The 20725-nt window shown below is 44.1% G+C and overlaps 1 protein-coding gene across 2 annotated transcripts in view; it reads left to right on the forward strand.

Moving 5' to 3' along the window:
- The first annotated feature begins 3366 nt into the window (after positions 1-3366).
- The window catches only part of LOC132381045 (alpha-1,4-N-acetylglucosaminyltransferase-like), a 52121-nt gene continuing 34762 nt past the window's right edge, over positions 3367-20725 (forward strand). Inside the window, exon 1 of one of the 2 annotated variants that reach the window (XM_059950165.1) lies at positions 3367-3489. In XM_059950165.1, coding sequence (XP_059806148.1) covers positions 3445-3489 — 45 coding nt within the window. In that variant the 5' untranslated portion in view covers positions 3367-3444. The remainder of the gene's footprint in view (positions 3490-20725) is intronic. The other variant, XR_009507904.1, reaches the window with a different exon arrangement.

A 20725-nucleotide genomic window follows, 5' to 3' on the forward strand; every position in this document is an offset into this window, starting at 1 on the left:
TGCTTTCCGCAGGGATCGCTCCCTATGCAATTCCCTTGTCCCCCACCATCCCTTCCCACCGAGCTCCCTCCTGGCACTTATCCTTGTAAGTGGAATAAGTGCTACATAAGTCCTTCCAGGTGAGGCAACACTTCACCTGTGGGTCGACTGGTGTGGTATACTGCGTCTGGTGCTCCAGGTGTGGCCTTTTATATATTGGTGAGACATGAACAATGTCTGTCTAGGGTTGGTATGCTTTGGGGTTCAACCAAACAGGAACCTTTGGTCGGGATGTTCCGTGGCTGACTCACATTCCGAAGTTGGACAACATGGGTCATTACCTTAGCCAAAGTGAAGGCTCCCTTTCGTGAACAATGTACGTCTAGGGTCAGTATGATTTGGGATTCAACCAAACAGGAATGTTGGGATGTTCCACGGCTGACTCACATTCCTAAGTTGGACAACACGGGTCCTTACCTTAACCAAAGCCAAAACACACTTTCCTGCATGGCACACTGCTTTTACAGAAAACTGCTAACATAAACTACCTCACAGCATAGCAGTAGAAATCTTAACCAGGGTGTTACACTAGAATTCTATTGTATTTATTTTTACCTGTACATGCCTGCAAGAAAATGAATCTCAAGGCAGGATATGTTAATATATGTGTACATTGATAATAAATTTACATTGAATTTTAGACTTTGAGAAAATGTTAAGAAGGAGAAAGATTACCATTCACACCTCTTGTGAATAAACATAGTAAACTTTAGTGTGAATGGGACCATCTGAATTTATGACCTTAGCTGAAGGGGAAACTATAAATCAGAAGTATTCTTGATTCGCAGGACACCATTGTCAGATGCTCATAACTTCTTGATGTAGACTGTTGGTTGGCAAGGCATGCATTGACAATACAAGCACAGAAGCATTTGGGTCTACACAGTGGTTAACATGGTATTACAGTGGCAGTGACCCAGATTCAATTCCAAATTCCACCGCTGTCTGAAAGGAGCTTATATGTTCTCTCTATGACTGTGGGATTCCTCCTACATTCCAAAAATGTATATGTCAGTAGGCTAATTGATCACATAGGTCTAATTAGGTGGTGAGGCTGGAAGAGTCTGGATCTCTAAATCTAAATCAAATCTCAAGTATCTTCCTCTTGACTAAATGCTCTGCCTTTCATGTCAACTGTAGTTCCTTTACCCTAACGTCCTTTCCCTGTCTCAGAGCGACAAACCCATCCACAATCCCATGCAAGTACTCCCTGGCCACAGGAGTAGTACCAGATGATCGGTGGATGGCAAATGTTCTTCTGTTGTTCAAGGTAATAAGGATGATCCTGTGTATTAGGGAACCCTGGGTACACCAGTGAATGATACATCAATAGTGGGCAAACTAATGAAGAGGATTCTCAAGGACAGCATTTGGAGAAGCATAGTCTGATGAAGGATCATCAGTATGGCTTTGTGAGGGGCAGACTACGTCGTTAATCTGATTGAGCTTCTTGAAGAGGTGACAAAACAAATTGATGAAGGCAGAGTGGTGGATGTGGTGTCTATGGATTTTAGTAAGGCAGTTGACAACAGTCTCCATGGTGGGCTCATTTAGAAAGTCAGGAGGCATTGGATCCATGGAAATTTGACTGTGTGGATTTGGAATTGGCTAGCCCACAGAAGACAAAGCAGGATAGTAAGATGGACATTGGTGGCTAGTGGCGTTCAGCAGGGATCAGTTCTCGGACCCCTGTTCTTTGTCAATTTTATAAATGATTTGGATGAGGAAATGGAGAGGTGGGTGAATGAGTTTGCAAATAACATGGAGACTTGTGTTGTGGATGGATTGGGAGGTTGCTGCAGGTTTCAACAGGTATGAACAGGATTCAGAGCTGTGATGAAAAATGGCACATGGAATTCAATCTGGAAAAGTGTGAAGGAATGTACTTTGGAAGACCAAACTCCAAGGTAAAGTACAAAGTTAATGGTAGGTTCCTTAGCAGTGTAAAGGATCAGATGAAACTTGGGGTCCAAATCCATAGGTCTGTCAAAGTTGCTGCTCAGGCTGACAGGTGGTTAAGAAGGGTGGCACAATAATGTAGTGATGGAGTAATGCACGATGTTTTGCTGTATCGGTGACCCTGATTCAATTCCACTACTGTCTGTAAGGAGCTTGTACAACCTCCCTGTCTCCCTGGTGCTCTGGTTTTCTCCCACATTCCAAAGATTTTGGTAAGTTAATTTGTCATTGTAAATTGTCCCACAATTAGGCTGGGTTAGATCCAGAGTTCACAAACACAAGAAAATCTGCAGGTGCTGGAAGTCCGAGCAACACACACAAAATGCTGGAGGAAATCAGCAGGCCAGGCAGCATCTATGGGAAAGAGTAAACAGTCAGCATTTTGGGTTGAGACCCTTCTTCAGGACTGAAAAGAAGTGGAGAAGTCAGAGTAGTAAGGCGGGGAGAAGAGGATGAAATACAAGGTAGTAGGTGATAGGTGAAACCAGGAGAGGGGGAGCCAGAGCCATTTTGGCCAGCCTTACCCATTTCCACCTCTCAACGATGGGATCATACCGTTGGACTTTGAGAGGCCCCTCATTTGGGATTCTCCCATTACTAACAACATCTCAGCATCTGCTCTGTTATGCCCTCTTCAATAGGTTGCCAATTATTCTTCAAAGCTCCAAAGTTACTGGATGGGGTGGAAAAGTAGAATCTTAGGCCAATGATCTTTCATCGTTGTCGGTGACTGGAAAAGGCTGCCAGGGATCCTGGTGATGGCACTTCAATGGACTTAAACTTCTAGGGGATGGAGGGATGGATATGGCCCGTGCAGGGATTTAGTTTAATTTAGCATTGTGTTTGGCCCGGAGTCTATGTTCTTATATGATGAAACTTAGTGACCACATTTAATGCCCACTGTCTTAGTTAGGGGTATGGGGAATAACACTCCGTGTAATACCGAGAGGGCTCTGCATAAGTGAATCCTGAATGCGCGTTGTTTCATTTAAATCATGCAGCTAAAACACCAACTGGAACCGTTTCGCGGATTCATTTCGCTGGGATACAGCTTTGATTGCAACAAGCCTACGTACAGTACCGGAAAAGTTTCTTAAACACTTCAATATGCATTGCAGCTTCTTGGTGGGCTTATTAAATGGTGCAGTGTTTCAGAGTTTATGCCTCCTGGGGGCTTGCAAGATCCCGCTCTCAGCTGCCTATATCCCGCCTCCAGTCCAGCATTCGCCTCCAGGCTCCTCGCCGACCACAGCGTCCCCGCCGCCAGGCAACCGCTTGCTCCCAGCGTTCTGTTTCTGCGGCAACATACGCTGGGCGTCCGGTTACGATGGCAACCTGCACCGGGCTTGGGGGTGGGAGGGTGGTGGTTTGGTGGCGATGGGAAGGGTGCAAGGATCGACTGACTGAAGCTGATCTGGCGAGTGGCCCGTGCAGCCGACAGTCCCCATGAGTTCGCCGGGGGTCGAGGTCAAGCTGGAGGCTGTGATCCAGGTAGGCGGCCAACTTTAATCCGGTGGCCGGCTCGTTGCAAAAGGGCAAATGCCCAAAGCCTGCGGTCCCGGCAAATTCCATTTTCTGTATTGCACTGCGAGTAACTTGTACAGTCCAGTGGCAAAATAGTCTTGCTCCCACACACCTTGAAAGCCCCCTCAATGACTGGCTTCGTTTCTTGCCGATGGACGGTACTGGCTGTTGCTTGGATTTGCAAAGTATATGTTAGAGATTGGACAGATATGAACTGTTTTCTCTGGCGCTGTGGGGGCTGAGGGACCACCTGAATGAAAAGTTTATAAAATTTTGAGAGTCATGGATGGGGTAGAACATTTTTTCTCACTGTGGTAATATCAGATACTGTTGCCACAGTTTTAAAACGAAAGGGGGAAAGTTTAAATATTTACGAAGCAAGTTTTTTTTTTACCAGATGCGCTGTCATGACAAGTGGTTTAAGCAGACAGTACAGCAATATTTAAGATGAACTTAGATAAGACAGGCAAATTTACAAGGAATTGAAGGATATACAGACAAGAGAAAGTCTGCTGATGCTGGAAATCCGAGCAACACACACACAAAATGCTGGAGGAACTCAGCAGGCCAGGCAGCATCCGTGGGAAAAAGTACAGTCGACGCTTCGGCCCGAACCGGCGACTGTACATTTTTTCCATAGGTGCTGCCTGGCCTGCTGAGTTCCTCCAGCATTCTGTGTGTGTTGAAGGATAGACGACAGTCTCTGTGCAGACCAATGGGGTTTGATTGTTATCAAGGCCTGCATAGACATTGTGAGTTATAAGGCTTTGCTGTTGGTAAAAGATCTATTGTTCAAAGATGTTAACTGGCACGCGGTGAAGACATTGGAAACTTCCACCTGTTTCTGAGATCCACTGAAGGGTCCCGGACCTGAAATTGTTTTTCTTTCCACAGATACCACCTTATCACTGATTATTTCCAGCATTGTCTGCTTTTATTGTAGGTAACTACCCCACCATTGTCAATCTATCCCAGACGGCCCGCCTTTTGAAGATTTTCCATTGAACCTCACTTCCTGTTTCGAGATCGAAAGACAAAAATGCAAAGCCCTCGGATCTCCTCTCTTAAAATTGAATCATGATATTATCTTCCACATGGTTGCAGGCCATTCTGTCCATTGTCTGTGCTGTTGCATAGAAACATAGACATCTCCAGCACATTACAGGCCCATTGACCTATAATGTTGTGCTGGCCATGTAACTTACTCTAGAAACTGCCTAGAATTTCCCTAAGAGTTTCCTAAAAGACCCTATTTTATCCACTTCTATCACCTTCGCTGGCAGTGCATTCCACCCACCTATCACTATCCGTGTGCAGAACTTATCCCTGACATCCCCCTTGTACCTACTTCCAAGCACCTTAAAACTATGCCCTCTCGTGATAGCCATTTCAGCCCTGGGAAAAAGCCTCTGACTATCACCATGATCAATGCCTCTCATCATCTTATACACCTCTATCAGGTCACCTCTCATCCTCCGTCGCTCCAAGGAGAAAAGGACAAGTTCACTCATTCCATCCTCATCAGGCACATTCTCCAATCCAGGCAACTTCCTTGTAAATATCCTCTGCACCCTCTCTGTAGTTCATGGGGGTAAGCTGTCCATCATCGGTAGTCCATCAGAATGACTGACTACACTTCACAAAGCTCATCAATGGGTGGTTGGGAGTTCCTGGGAAGGTGGAAATATGCAAATGCAAGCCCTTGCATTTGCTACCACGGGTCGTCATAGAGGTCTACACAAAGATCATACCTTTGGTCCATTGGGTCTGTCCAGACTGCCAGGCATCCAGCGACATTTATCCTACATTTATTCACTAACCTACCCATTTTACAGTTTCTCTTTCCTGGTTTTGACCGAGTCTTCGATCTGAAACATTAACTGTTTATCTCCCAGCTGCTGGGATAAAAGTACCATTACAAATCCACAGTTAACTCTAAACCTGGAGGTTAGTAGGTTGTAGAGAAGTCTATAGTGCATGGACCTCAATCTTTGACTGTAAGTGCCCTCTGGTAAAGATTAGAGTGACTTTGAGGATCAGTAATGTAATAACTCAATGATTACTCGTACACTAATTATTTCAATGACATTCAGGTCCTGAATGAAATGGCTCGACTGGTCCCATTAATGTACCTAGAGACCAAGTTTAAAAACAAAAGTTACATCTAGCACTGAAAATTAACAAAACTGCCAATGCCGGAGATGTGAAATAAAAACAGAAAATGCAGTGGAGAGAAGGAGTTGAGATTTCATGGTCACAAGAGATTGTGCGGATGCTGGAAATCCAGAGCAGCACATAGAATACTGGAAGAACTCAGCAGGCCAGGCAACGTCAATGGAAAGCAAACATCAGTCGACCTTTCAGGCCAAGATGCAAAACTTCAACTGATAATCAGACGTGGGGAAAATTTAGACGAGGCTTGTTGGAAGTGGCAGAGAGAGGGAAGGAAAGGAGAGAATAAAAGGGATGTCTGATAGTGGGGAGACCAGTAGAAGATAAATGAAGGGTTCTGAAGGTTTGTCAATGGGAGATAATCCTAGGAATTGTATACCCATTGCAAGTATAGAATACTGAATATTGCGGTTGTGAAAATCAGAAATAAGGGAACACCGGGGAAACTCGTCAGGCAGTATCAATACAGCGAGAAAATGGTTTGATTTATCATGGTTCATAGCCTATAATCTTCCATCCAGGTTTGCTGGCCTATGATATGCTGATCAACGTTTCTGTGTTGACTACAGTACTGGAATGCCATGCCTGTGAAGATGTACAGCTCACCACAAGCCAATTATAGGAACCTGGGAATAGGAAGAGACCATTTCACCTATCAAGGCTGTTCAGTCATTCAGTGACTGAGTTGTAATTTAACACATGGTACTCCTTTCCCCCTTCTTTAATATCTGTGCCTAGCAAAAATCCAGCAGCGAAATTTAAACTTACTGTTTCACTAATCCCAAATGCTGCCTGCAGAGGATTAAATATTTCCACCTTGCTATTTACGTAGAAGCGATTCTTAGCGATTTCAGTCCTGAAAGGTCTGTCCATAATTTTTAAATGACACTCCTGAGGCCCAGTACAATGTACCCTGCTGCAGCTCACACTGGCCACAGAGGAGAACAGGCAGGTGGGTCCTAGGAAGGAAAGTCTCTATTTGGTCTATAATAGTTTTTACTGGAATAACCTCAGCAATCCCATTCCACCTCTCCTTGCTTTCCTGTACCCCTGCAATTATTCTCTCCCACACATGCCCTTTGAATCTTTTGAAGTTCAAATTCAAGAATGTTATCATGAGCATACATAGCTTTTATTGCAGCACCAGCCACAACAGAGTACGGCACAAACATGGGAAACATAAATATAAACTGCTGTAAATTATATGTCACTTAAATATCACAATAAGTAAATATAACATAAAGACATTAGTGCAAGCTGATTCCAAGGTACAGTGATTTTTTTACCAGTAACCTACCAAAGTGATAATTTACTGTAACCAATCAACCTTCCAACATTAGATAGTGAAGTAGTAGTGAACTGAACTAGCCATACAGGGAGCGTGCATACTGCACATGGACTCTAGCAAAGGTTTGAATCAAACTTGGGTTTCTGTGGCTACGAGGTCGCAGCACTCACTGCTGCTACCTATATGAGACCATTCTCTCATGTAGCTAACAGTTCATTTTCTTCCTTCAAACTTGTTTTTATTATCTCTCTTAAAATAATACGAAATTCCACTTCTTGTCCTTGTCCAATCTCATTGCTAGGCGTTTATAATTAGTAGAAGAGTTGGGACGTCAGGTTGCAGCTGTATGAAACACTGGCCAGCCTACTCTAAAGACACTATGTACAGTTCTGGTCACTGCACAAGAAGAAGGATATGGTAACATTAGAAAGAGTGTAGAAAAGATTCACATGGACCTTGCCTGGAATGGGAGAGTTTTTACTTATAGGAAATTATTGGATATGCTGGGGTTTATACTTACTGGAATGTCTTTATACAAGTTTATAAAACTGAAGGGCATAGATAGAGTAAACAGAGTCTTTTTCATAGGGTGAATGACTCTGAAGCTAAAGGGTGTAGGTTTAAGTTGGGGGGAGGAATGTAAAGGAGATTTGAGCAGCAGGTTTTTCACACAGAGGGTAGTGGGTATGTGGAATTTGTAGAGGTGTGTACAATTACAATATTTAAAAGAGATTTGGACAGACACTTGGATAGGAGAGGGGTAATGGAATACGGGCTAAATGCGGAATTAGTGTAGATTTGCATCACAGTTGCCATGGGCAAGATGGCTGAAGGTCCTGTTCTGTGATGTACTACTCGATGACTCTAAGAATTAAACAAGTACTTGGGGATTATTACGTCCAAGTTTTCCATAAAGACAAAACCAGTTAGTACGGTGTAACCTAACAGGAACTTAAGATTCTGTACCCTCATAATTTCACCCTTAAATGACCTCCATTTCTCTATTACATCCTTCCCATAAAACAACTTGACCCAATCCACTCTCTCTAAATCCCTTCGCATCTCCTCAAAGTTAGCCTTTCTCCAATCAAAAATCTCAACTCTAGGTCCTGTCCTGTCCTCCATAATTATATTGAAGCTAATGCTATTGTGATCACTGGACCCGAAGTGCTCCCCAACACATACATCTGTCTGCTGACCTATCGCATTCCCTAACAGGAGATCCAACACTGCCCCATCTCTAGTCGGTACTTCTATGTATTGTTGCAAAAAACTATCCTGCACACATTTCACAAACTCTAACCCATCCAGCCCTTTTACAGAATGAGCTTCCCAGTCTACGTGTGGAAAATTAAAATCTCCCACAATCACCACCTTGTGTTTACTACAAATATCTGCTATCTCCTTACACATTTGCTCTTCCAACTCACGCTCCCCATTAGGTGGCCTATAATACACTCCTATCAGTGTTACTACACCTTTCCCATTCCTCAATTCCACCCAAATAGCCTCCCTAGAGGAGCTCTCAAATCTATCCTTCCAAAGCACCGCCATAAGATTTTCTCGGACAAGCAATGCAGCACCTCCTCCTCTGGCCCCTCCTACTCTATCACACCTAAAGCAACTAAATCCAGGAATATTTAGTTGCCAATCACACCCTTCCTGCAACCATGTTTCACTAATAGCTACAACATCATAATTCCAGGTATCAATCCACGCTTTAAGCTCATCCACCTTTCTTGCAATGCTCCTAGCATTAAAATAGATACATTTAAGATACTCTCCACCTCCTCCTCTCTTTTCATCCCTAAGAATGCATTCAAATTTATTATCCTTTTCTTTCTTCTCCCCTACATCTTTGGGCTGAGCGCATCCCTTCTCCATCACCTGCCTTTCCTCCCTCACACACTGTCTGTTTACTTGCTCTACTGGTGAACTAACCTCCTCTCCCATAGTTTCCTCAAATTGATTCCCGCTCCCCCCCCCCCATCTTACTAGTTTAAAGTCTGCCCTGTAGCCCTAGCAAACTTCCCCGCTAGGATATTGGTCCCCCCAGTATTCAAGTGTAACCCGTCCTTCTTGAACAGGTCACGACTGCCCCAGAAGAGGTCCCAATGATACAGAAAATTTAATCCCTGCCCCCTGCTCCAATCCCACAGCCACGCATTCATCCTCCACCTAATTCTATTCCTACTCTCACTGTTGCGTGGCCCAGGCAGTAATCCCGAGATTACTACCTTTGTGGTCCTTCTTCTTAACTGCCTTCCTAACTCCCTATACTCTCGTTTCAGGACCTCTTCCCCTTTCCTACCTATGTCATTGGTACCTACATGTACCACGACCTCTGGCTCCTCACCCTCCCACTTCAGGATATCTTGGACACGATCAGAAACGTCCCGAACCCTGGCACCAGGGAGGCAAATTACCATCCGGGACTCCCAATCACTTCCACAGAACCGCCTGTCTGAACCCCTGACTATTGAGTCTCTTATTACTATGGTCCTCTTTCTTCTATCCCTACTCTTCTGAGCTACAGGGCCGTCCTCTGTGCCGGAGGCCCAGCCACTGTCACTTTCACCAGGTAGGCTGTCCCCCCCAACAGTACTCAAACATGAGTGCTTATTGTCAAGGGGTACAGCCGCTGGGGTACTCTCTAGTACCTGCCTCTTCCCCTTCCTGACCGTGACCCACCTATCTGCCTCCCGTGGCCCTGGAGTGACCATCTGCCTGTAACTCCTCTCAATCACCTCCTCACTCTCCCTGACCAGGCGAAGGTCATCAAGCTGCAGCTCCAGTTCCCTAACTCGGTCCCTCAGGAGCTGCAGTTCGGTGCACCTGCTGCAGATGTGGACGTCCGGGAGGCTCGGAGACTCCAGGACCTCCCACATCTGACACCGAGAACAACAAGCTGCCCTCAAACTCATACTTCCCGAATAACAAGAACTAAAAGATAAGCCTACTGTGCCCTCTTCCGCCTAAGCCCCCTGAGCCCAAGCCCTACACTCTGCTCCCGGTGCACTCCGCTGCCCGCAAATGAAGCTGCCCGCTTCTTAAGGCTGCATTCTTTTTATATCTTTCCTCCTTCCCAGGCCTCCTTCACGCACCTGCGCAGTCCCGCCTCTCAGAACTCCGATCTGAGACGCAATTGGACAATTTGAAAATGGCCGCCACCGCACTTCCTCTCAAAGCCTCGCTGTCCTCTTCTAAAAGAGAACTACCTCACTCAGTCTCTCCTTTTTATATCTTCCCTCCTTCCCAGGCCTCCTTCATGCGCCTGCGCAGTCCCGCCTCTCAGAACTCCGATCTGAGAGGCAATTGGACAATTTGAAAATGGCCACCACCGCACTTCCTCTCAAAGCCTCGCTGTCCTCTTCCAAAAGAGGATTTTCTTTTAAAATACCAATGCACTACCTGCAGCCTCTAGTCAGGTGGTTTGGGATGTAATTAAGGCATATCTAAGAGGTCAAATAATTTCCTACACAGCAAATTTGAAAATAAAGACTCACAAAGAACGTTTAGAACTGATCAATCAGATTAAAGCTATAGACCAATTATACACCCAGGTCAAAGAACTGGAGTTATGTAAGAAAGGAATGAACTTCAAACTAAATTTAATCTTATTTCTACTTATCTGATTGAATGCCAACTTTTGGGCAGTCGGAGTAAGTTCTATATTCATGGAGATAAATCTGGTATGTCCTTAGTTAACCAACTTAGACGCCCTAAAGCAAAACAACACATCACTAAAATTTGAATGAGTAATGGGAATATTAGTGTGGAACAGTCTGAAATTAATGATACATTCAGGAATTGTTACTCTCAACTTTACACCTCTGAATCCTTTAATGGCAATACTACTGTTATGCAATTTTTAGATAGTTTAAATATTCCTAAACTTTCTTCTGATCTTAAACATAAATTGAATGAGCCATCATCCTTAGAGGAAATATCCTCTGCTATTTCTGCTTTGCAGCCTTGTAAATCTCCTGGTCCTGATGAGTTCTCTACAGAATTTTATAAATAATTTTCCTCATTGCTCTTATCCCAACTTAGTTTAGTTTTTCCTGATTATTTTAAACAAAATAAATTGCCTGCATCATTTGATCAGGCTTGTATCATTCTATTAGTGAATAAAGGCAAGGATCCATTAGAATGTGCTTCATACAGGCCAATTTCTCTATTAAATGTAGATGCTAAAATTTTAACTAAAGTTTTGGCCCATAGGCTGGAGATTCTTTTACCATTAATTATCTCTGAGGATCAATCCGGCTTTATTAAAAATTGCCTTCCCTTTTTCAACATTAGATGTCTTTTTAATATTCTATATTCATCTTGATCAGGGACCCCTGAATGTGTTATCTCTATTGATGCCGAAAAGGCGTTTGATCGGGTGGAGTGGCACTATTTATTTGCGGTTTTAGAAAAATTTGATTTTGGATATAATTTTATTAAGTGGATTAAGTCCAATTGCATCAGTCCAATTGCATCAGTTTTGACTAATTCCCAGCAATCCTAACAATTTAATCATATGAGGACCTATCTAGATGAGAAAGAGGCAGAAACCCTGGTCGCGACTGCCAGGTTAGCGGATGAGTACGCTTTCACTCACAAGGTAACATTTTCTCCGAGTAAGAACTACCAGAGCGGTAGTAGGAATGGTAGAGAGAGCCCTCCGCCTAAGTCAGAGAGTAAGCTGGGGACTAGTGGAAAGGGTAGAGAGGATGAGAAGCCATCTGGAAGGAAGTTTCTCAGTTTTTGTGTTATAGCTGTGGGAAAGCTGGTCACATAGCATCTAAGTGTCTAGCTCCAAAGAAAGAGACAGGGAAGGGAAAGCCGCCAACCCCGACTGCCTGAATTAAGCCGGCAGAAATGCCGATAGAGGAGGAAGAGTCAAGCCGAGTTCAGGAAGGATGTGAGAAATTTATTTCGACTGGGTTGGTATCTGTGAAGGAGGGGTCAACCCCAGTGCCAGTGAGAATCTGGAGAGACACTGGGACTTTTCAGTCTTAATCCTAAGCTGTGTGTTGAATTCACTGCTGAGACAGAGACTGGTGACATGGTCATAGAAGGGGTTGGAAAAGGGACCGAGGCAGTACCGTTGCATAAAATACTTTTGAAATGTAACTTAGTATCCAGACCAGTCACGATCGGGGTACGGTCTGCACTCCTGATACGTGATGTGGATGTCTAACTTGGGAATGACCTGGCCGGGGGGGGGGGGGGTGGGGGATGTGTTCCCAGCAGTGCAGCTCACGAGTAAGGCTGTAAGTGCTGAGGACCTGTCCATAGATTCTGAAGTTTATCCTGCCTACACAGTTACCTGAAGCATGGCAAAAAGGGCTGCTGAGACAAACACTAATTTAGCCGAGATGGACATTGATTTAGCTGAGACGTTTTTACCATCCCTGTATCAGAAGGGGTTAGAGGACAGTGAAGCTGAGGGGAGAAAGGGGGACAAGATGGATTTACTATTATTGAGGAAAGAACTTGTGAGGGAACAGAGAATAGATAAGGAACTGGTGGCTTTGAAGGAGACAGCTTTCTCTGAGGAGGGAATTAAAGAGGAACCAGTGGGATTCTACATTAAAGATGGAGTATTAATGAGAAAGTGGAGACTGGCTACAGTGCCCGCAGATGAGGATTGGGCAATTGTACAACAGGTGGTAGTTCCGAAGGTTTATCGGGACAAAATTTTGAACTTGGCCCACAAGATAACCCTAGGTGGACACTTTGGAGTAAGGAAAATGGTAGATAGGGTTATGAGAGAATTCTACTGGCCCAATATGAGGAAAGATATTGATTATTGTAGAAGGTGTCACATGTGCCAGGTGGTGGGGAAGCTGAATCAGGCCATTCCTAAGGCACCCCTTTGGCAAATACCCACATTCAGGGAACCTTTCTCCCGAGTCATTGTGGATTGTGTGGGTCCCTTGCCTAGAACCGTGGCTGGGTGTCAGTATGTGTTGACTTTTTTATGTGCTGTCTTTAGATTCCTGGAGGCTGTACCTCTGGGGAGCATCAAAGCTCACGCGGTGGTAAGAGCACTTGTTATGTTTTTCACTATGGTAGGGTTGCCTCAGCAGATTCAGTCCAATCAGGGGAGTACATTCCCATCCCACACATTCCAACGTATGATGTCTGAGATGGGAGTCAAACACATTTTGTCCTCCGCATACCACCTGGAGTCCCAAGGGGCTTTGGAGTCCACTCGACTCTGAAAGCCATGATCAAAAACTACTGCCAGGAAATAATCAGAGACTGGGATGATGGATTAGCCCTCTTGCTGTTCGCAGTGAGGAACACAGTCCAGGGGTCGCTGGGGTTCAGCCCATTCAAGCTCATTTTTGGTGACAGGCCCAAGGAACTTCTGACCTTACTTAAAGGGAAATGGTCTAACCCAACAGTGCATGTCAGTGTGATTGACTATGTTTTGAAATTCCATGAGAGGCTTAGTAAGTTATGCGACCTTGTAAAAAGAAATCTACAAGACTCCCAAGTCAAAATGAAGCAGTGGTATGATAAACGAGCACAAGAACAGGAGTTTCAGGTTGGTGATAAGGTTTTAGATTTATTTCCCTTGATAACTAAACCCCTGCAGGCAGGCTTACAAGGTCCATACAAGGTAATTAAGAAGATAGACTCTGAACTATGTTATTGAAACTCCTGATCAGCGCAAGCCAACTCAGTTAGTTTGTGTCAAAATGTTAAAAGCTTATCATGACCCTAAGGTGGCACTAGTCAGTGCTGTCATGAAAACAAGTGAGGCTGTGGAGACTGCTAATGCAAGGCAAGAGCATTTTGAAAAGATAAATATAGTGCCCACTAGACTGGAGAACTCTGTTGTTTTAACCAACTTTGCTGATAAGGTCGGTCATTTGAAGTCTACACAGAGGTAATTTGCTGACAAAGCAAATTAACCAGCATGCAGATTTTTGTCCAGATGTTCCAAGGAGATGTACGGTCTCAGTACATGATGTTATTGTTAATGCAGTCCAGCCTATTAAGCAACACCCCTATAGGATGAATTTAGAAGAGAGCAAGCTAGAGGAAAAAGAAATTGAACATATGCTAGCCACAGGTAATTTTGGGCAACCTCAGACTGGACATCTCCATGTGTGGTTGTCCCAAAGCCTAATGGTAGTGTAAGGTTTTGTACAGATTACAGGAAAATAAATGCCATCACAAAGACTGATGTTTATCCTATCCCAAGGGTACATTATTGCATTGATAGAGTGGGGAAGGCTAGGTACATCAAGAAGATTGACTTGCTGAAAGGGTACTGGTGTGTTCCTTTAACTGACAGGGCTAGAGAAATTTCAGCATTTGTTATGCCATCAGGGTTGTATGACTATAATGTTTTGCCTTTTGGAATGAAAAAAGCTCCAGGAACATTTCAAAGGATGATTGACTCAGTGATTAGAGGGTTAAAGAACACAGGGGCTTATATTGATGACTTAGTGGTCTGGAGTGATATGTGGGACGAGCACATTGCGGCTGTGGATGAACTGTTTAAACAGCTGTCTAAAGCCAATCTCACAGTGAACTTTGCCAAAAGTGAATTTGGCCATGCTACGGTCACATACCTGGGGTATGGGGCAGGTCTGGAGCAGCTGGCTCCGGTACAGGCTAAGGTGCAGGCTATTTCTGAAGTTCCCATCCTGACTGATAAGACAGCTCTCAGAAGGTTTTTGAGAATGATGGAGTACTATCAGAAGCTTTGTAAAAACTTTGCAGATATTGCCCTCCCTCTTACTAAGCTCTTGCAAAAGATTGAAATAGTTGTGTGGAGGGACCCTTGCCAAGAAGCCTTTGAGAGGCTGAAATCTATATTGTGTTACCATCCTGTATTGAAAGCACCTGACTTTTCAAATCCCTTCTCCCTAGCAACTGATGCTAGTGACGAGGCTGCAGGGGCAGTGTTGCTGCAGAAAGATGAAGACAAAATTGAACACCCAGTGGCTTATTTCTCTCGGAAGTTTAATGTGCACCAGAGAGATTATGCCGCTGTAGAAAAAGAATTACTGTCACTTAATCTGGTGTTACAGCATTTTGAGGTTTACATTTGTCCGGCAGAGAAGCCACTAATAGTTTATACTGACCACAATCCATTGCTATTTTTGACGAACGTGAAGGATAAGAATAGATGGTTGCTGAGTTGGAGTCTGATGATACAAAAATATGATGTGAAGATACAACAAATAAAGGGGACTGACAATGTAATTGCTGATTGTTTATCTAGATGTTAGAATTGAAATTATATCTGTGTTACTCTGTTGGTTAATGACTACCTATGTATTATAGCTATGTATTATATTAGACTCTGTAATGTACATTCATGTTTGAATTTTTACCCCTCCTGTAAAAATTCCTAAAAGGGTGAGGGTGTGATGAGCAAACCAAGCTGAGATGGGGTCCAGAGTTGACCGCCCTGTGAATTATGCTGCTAATGAGAGAGAGAGAAGAAGAGGGGGGAGGCATCCTGCAGCAGATGAGAGAGAGAGAGAGAGAGAGAGAGAGAGAGGAGTTAATATTATGGCTTTAGCTGATTGTTTACCTTTGCTCCAAGGACACTCTCTTTGCCTGCTTGTAAGATTCTTGCTGAGACAGCAAGGCGGGACCAGGTGATGGTCGGCCGGTACCCCGTCAGGGGAGATAAAAAGCAGGTCTCCGAAGATACCAGCAGACACACCACGGGACACTGAAAGAGTGTTGTGCACCCACGTGAAGGTGGGGGTTCGGAGGATCAATTCAGGGGAATCGATCAGAGGCTCACGGTGTGTGAAGGTGTGACCAGTGGGGTCTTGTTTGTGTGTCCACCCTCGCCTGGGTGACAGGCCTACCACTGAAGAACAGTTGTTCCTGGTATGGTCACAGTCGGTGACTGCAACAGGAGGACAACGGGAAGATCGATGGCAACGGCATCACCTTTTGCTCTTTCTCTCTCTTTCCAATGTTACAGCAGAACTATCTCGACCTAAACTGAACTGAAGTGAACTCTTCACCATCATAAGACTATTCATTTACCCCTAGACTTCGATAGAGCTTGGTTTTGATTCCTATTTCCACACTTCTATATATATCATTGCTAACCTGTTTTATATAATTTGCCTTTTATAGTACTGTATTACTTAGTTTACTAATAAACATTATTAGTTACAGTAATACCTGACTCCAACGTGTAGTCCATTTCTGCTGGTTCGGTAACCCCGTCACGGGGTATGTGACATTTGGAACTGATGAGGGTGACTTAACACCGAAGACTTATCTGAAGTATGTGTCTGACATGAGAAGAGAGCTGAAAAGGGTTTAGCTGGGGTTGTGGCTGCCAAGCAGAATCAAGGAAATAAGAGGAGTTATCATCAGAAGGTGAGGATCTTCCAACTCCGGCCGGGAGATCAAGTTCTCATAAGGAATTTGGGGCTAGCTGGGAAACATAAGTTGGCAGACCGGTGGGCAGCCAAGCCCTATGTGGTGGAGAGTTAGATGCCAAACCTGCCAGCTGTCTGGGTGAAACCAGAGGATAGGAATGGGCCTGTCAAGATTTTCCATTGGAACCACCTGGTGCAGGTAGAGCCCGAGCCTACATCTAGTAAAAGGACTCTACAGAAACACAGGGTCAACAGCAGGAGAGGTTAAGCCGGCCCCCCGCCCCGGTAGGATACTGATTTGGAGGATGATGGCCTTGATGTGTGGTATATGCTGCCTTTTGCTAACTCCCCAGTGATGGAGGAAGAGACTCCAGCCCTTCTCCCGCTGAGGTAGGTGAAATTAGGGGGGGCTATCTATGGACAGCCTGTGTTGCAGTAGGACCCTGCTAGGGATAAAGCGGTGCTTGGCCACGGGACAGAGGGGTTCGAGTTGCAGGTGGGCATCAGTGATAGGTCAGGGGAGGCCTCACCAGGTAGACTGAAAGTATCCCCAGTGGTGTCTGAACCTGATGAGTTAGGTGAGGACATGACTAAATTTGATGGGGGGAGAATGAGTATAACACACAGTAAGGTTTCACTGCTAAGGCTAATGTAATGGCTTCTATGTGATGTTCCACTGCTAAGGTAATGGTTTCTCTGTAGCAGCAATGTTTGGGTTATGACTGGAGATAATGGGGCGTGTTAGCCAATGAGGGATGTTGTTCTTTCTTGTGTGTCTGGGAGCCATGATTTCATGTTTTTTTTATCTGGGAGTGATGGAGAGAGAGGATGTGAATGGAGAGAGTTGGTAGAGTGAGAGAGAGAGAATGGAGAGAGTAGGAAAACCCCAAGGCAAGCATGTGAAGAGCAAGAGGATGAGCCATGTGAGAATAGGACTAATCAGGTGAGATTGCAAAGACGTGTGCATGGTGTTGGAGGAGGTAGCGGAGGTACGTAATGAATACTTTGCTTCAATATCTACCAGAGAAAATTACCTTGGCAGTTATGGGGATGACTTAGATTGAAATGCTTGAGCATATAGGCATTGAGAGAAAGGATGTGCTGGAGCTTTTGAAAGCATTAAGTTACATAAGTTGCTGGGTCTGTGCAAGATGTACGCCAGGCTACTTTGGGAAGTCAGGGAGGACGTTGCTGAACCTCTGCTGATGACGTTTCCATTATCAATACAGCCGGGAGAAATTCCAGAGGATTGGAGGGTCGCAAATGTTGTTCCCTTGTTCAAGAAAGGGAGTAGAGATAACCCAGGAAATTATAGACCAGTGAGTCTTCCTGCAGTAGTGGGCAAGTTGTGGGAGAAGATCCAGAGGCAGTATTTCTGAGCATTTGGAGACATAATCTGATTAGGGATAGTCAGCATGGCATTTTCAAGGGCAGGGCATGCCTTACGAACCTGATTGAATTCTTTGAGGATATAGTAAAACATATTGATGAAGGAAGAGCAGTGGATGTAATGTATATGTATTTCAGTGAGGCATTTGATAAGGTTCCCCATGCAAGGCTCATTCAGGAAGTAAGGAGGCATGGGATTCAATGAGACATTGCTTTATGGATCCAGAACTGGTTTGGCCACAGAAGGCAAAGGGTGGTTGTAGATGGTTTGTATTCTGCATGGAAGTTGGTGACCAGTGGAGTGCCTCAGGGATCTGTTCTGGGACTCCTCCTCTTAGTGATTTTTATAAATGACCTGGATGAAGAAGTAGAAGGGTGGGTTAGTAAGCTTGCTGATGACACAAAGGTTGAGGCTCTTATAGATAGTTTGGAGTGTTGTCAGAGGTTACAGCATGACATTGATAGGATGCAGAACTGGTCTGAAAAGTGGCAAATGTAGTTAAACCCAGATATGTGTGAAGTGGTTCATTTTGGTAGGTCAAATTTGAAGACAGAATATAATATTAATGGTAAGACTCTTGGCAATGTGGAGCATCAGAGAGATCTTGGGATCCACATCCATTGGACTCTGAAAGCTGCTGCGCAGCTTGACATTGTTGTTAAAGGGAATATGATGTGTTGGTCATCATCAAGCGTCGCATTGTGTTCAAGAGCCATGAGGTAATGCTGCAGCTATATAAGACCTACATTAGACCCCACTTGGAGTACTCTGTTCAGTTCTGGTCACTTCACTTCATGAAAAATGTGGATACTATAGAAAGAGTGCAGAGGGGGCTTGCAAGGGTGTTGCCTGAATTGGAGAGCATGCCCTATGAAAATAAGTTGAGTGAACTTCTCCTTAGAGCAATGAGGAAGAGAGGTGATCTGATAGACATTTGTAAGATGATGAAAGGCATTGATCGTGTGGGTAGCCAGAGGCTTTTTACCCATGGCTAAAATGGCTAACGTTAGGGGGCACAGTTTTAAGGTGCTTGGAAGTAGGTACAGAGGAGATATCAGGGGTAAGTTTTTCACACTGAGTGGTGGGTGCATGGAATACACTGCCAGCGACAGTGGTAGAGGTGGATACAATAGGGTCTTTTAAGAGACTCGTAGATAGGTACATTGAGCTTAGTAAAATAGAGGGCTATGTGTTAGGGAAATTCTAGGCATTTTCTAGACTAGGTTAGATGGTCGGCACAACTTTGTGAGCTTTGTAATGTAATGTGCCTGTAATGTGCTATAGATTTCTATGTTCGATGTTCTATGTTCAACCCCAAACTCCTGCCTTCTCCCTGTAACCTTTGACACCCATACTATTTAAGAACATATCAACTTCTGCTTTAATATACCCAGTGATGTGTTTCTCGCAGCTATTTGTGGCAATGGATTGCACAGATTCACTACACTCTGGCTAAAAACATTCCTCCTAATTTCTGTTCTCATCCTTCTGTTCTGAAACTATCCTCCCTGATCCAGTACCTGCCCAACATTAGAAACATCCTCTCTACATTCACTCTTTCTGGGGATTACAATATACAGTAGACTTCAATGAGATCCTCCCATTTCTTCTAAACTCCTGCAATTACACGCCAGAGCCATCAACTTACTCATTCATTTACTCGTGCATTGCCTGGATCATTCCTGTAAACTTGCTGTAGGAGCCTGTCCAATGCTAGCACACCCTTTCATTTATATGGGGTTCATAACTGCTCACAACACTCCAATAGTCTGTGCCTTATAGTCTCATCATTACATCCCTGCTTTTATATTCTCATCCTCCGGGAAAACAATGCTGACATTGCATTTGCCTTCCTTACTACCATCTCAACCTGCTAGTTAACATTTAGGGAGTCCTGCACAAAGACACCAATATTCCTTGGCAACTCCAGTTTCTGAATTTGCTCCCTGTTTCAAAACATTTCATACCATTTTTCTTTCTATGGGACAGGCATGAAGGGCTGAATGGCCTCATTCTACTCCTATGTTTATTGGTCAAAGTGCATGGCCATAAACCTCTCTGCACGGTATTCCATCTGCCATTTTTTTGCCCATTCCCCTCATCTGTCCAAGTCCAGCTGTGCAGACAGATTATAGAGAGGAGTAGAAATAAGAAAATTGTCTAAAGAGGGGATTTAACTTTCCCAGGGTTGTTTGGAACCTCCTTAGTACATGAAGCTTAGATAGGGTGGGATCTCTACAATGCATCCAAGAGGGTTTCTTGAAACAATGTGAGGAGAATCCATCCAGGGGAGAGAACATACTGGACCTAGATTTGGTAAATGAGTTGGGCCAGGTGACAGACCTGATATCTGATGAACATTATGAGAAAAACAACCACAGCTCATTAGTTATGATTACGAATAAAATTGATCTTGTAGGAAGCTAAGGGAAGGGCAATTTACCCTAGAATAAAACAGCATCAATTATTGGGTGCAGCTGTTGTTATATGTTCATGTCTGACACGTGTAAACTTTTTAAAGACTATTTAAATAAAATTCAGTATTGACATGCACCACTGAAGAGTAAAGACAAGGTTGTTAATGTAAGGGAACTTTTGGATGATCCGAGAGCTACTAAATTTAGCCAAAGAAGGACAATGAAGTATACATAAGGTTTAAGAAGATAAAATCTGAGTGGGCCCTTTTGGAAAACAAAAATAGCAGAAAAGTGCTCACAAAGATGATTAAGAAGGCCAAGGGGGGCCATAAAATATCCTTGGTGATCAAAGGACATACAACAATGCAGTGTTTTAAGCTTCTCTAAGATCCTTCTGTCCCTTCTGTTCCAGGGGAAGTTCCTTACCTACAGACACAGAAGACCCTGCATCCAGCACATTTTTCTCCACAACTTCCACCATTTTCAATGAGTTCCTACCACCATGCACTCTCTGTGATTCCCTTGTCCATTTATCCCTACAAGCAGAACAAGTGCAACACCACCCCAT

This window comes from Hypanus sabinus, chromosome 2, assembly GCF_030144855.1.
Source record: "Hypanus sabinus isolate sHypSab1 chromosome 2, sHypSab1.hap1, whole genome shotgun sequence".
NCBI classification, from domain to species: domain Eukaryota; kingdom Metazoa; phylum Chordata; class Chondrichthyes; order Myliobatiformes; family Dasyatidae; genus Hypanus; species Hypanus sabinus.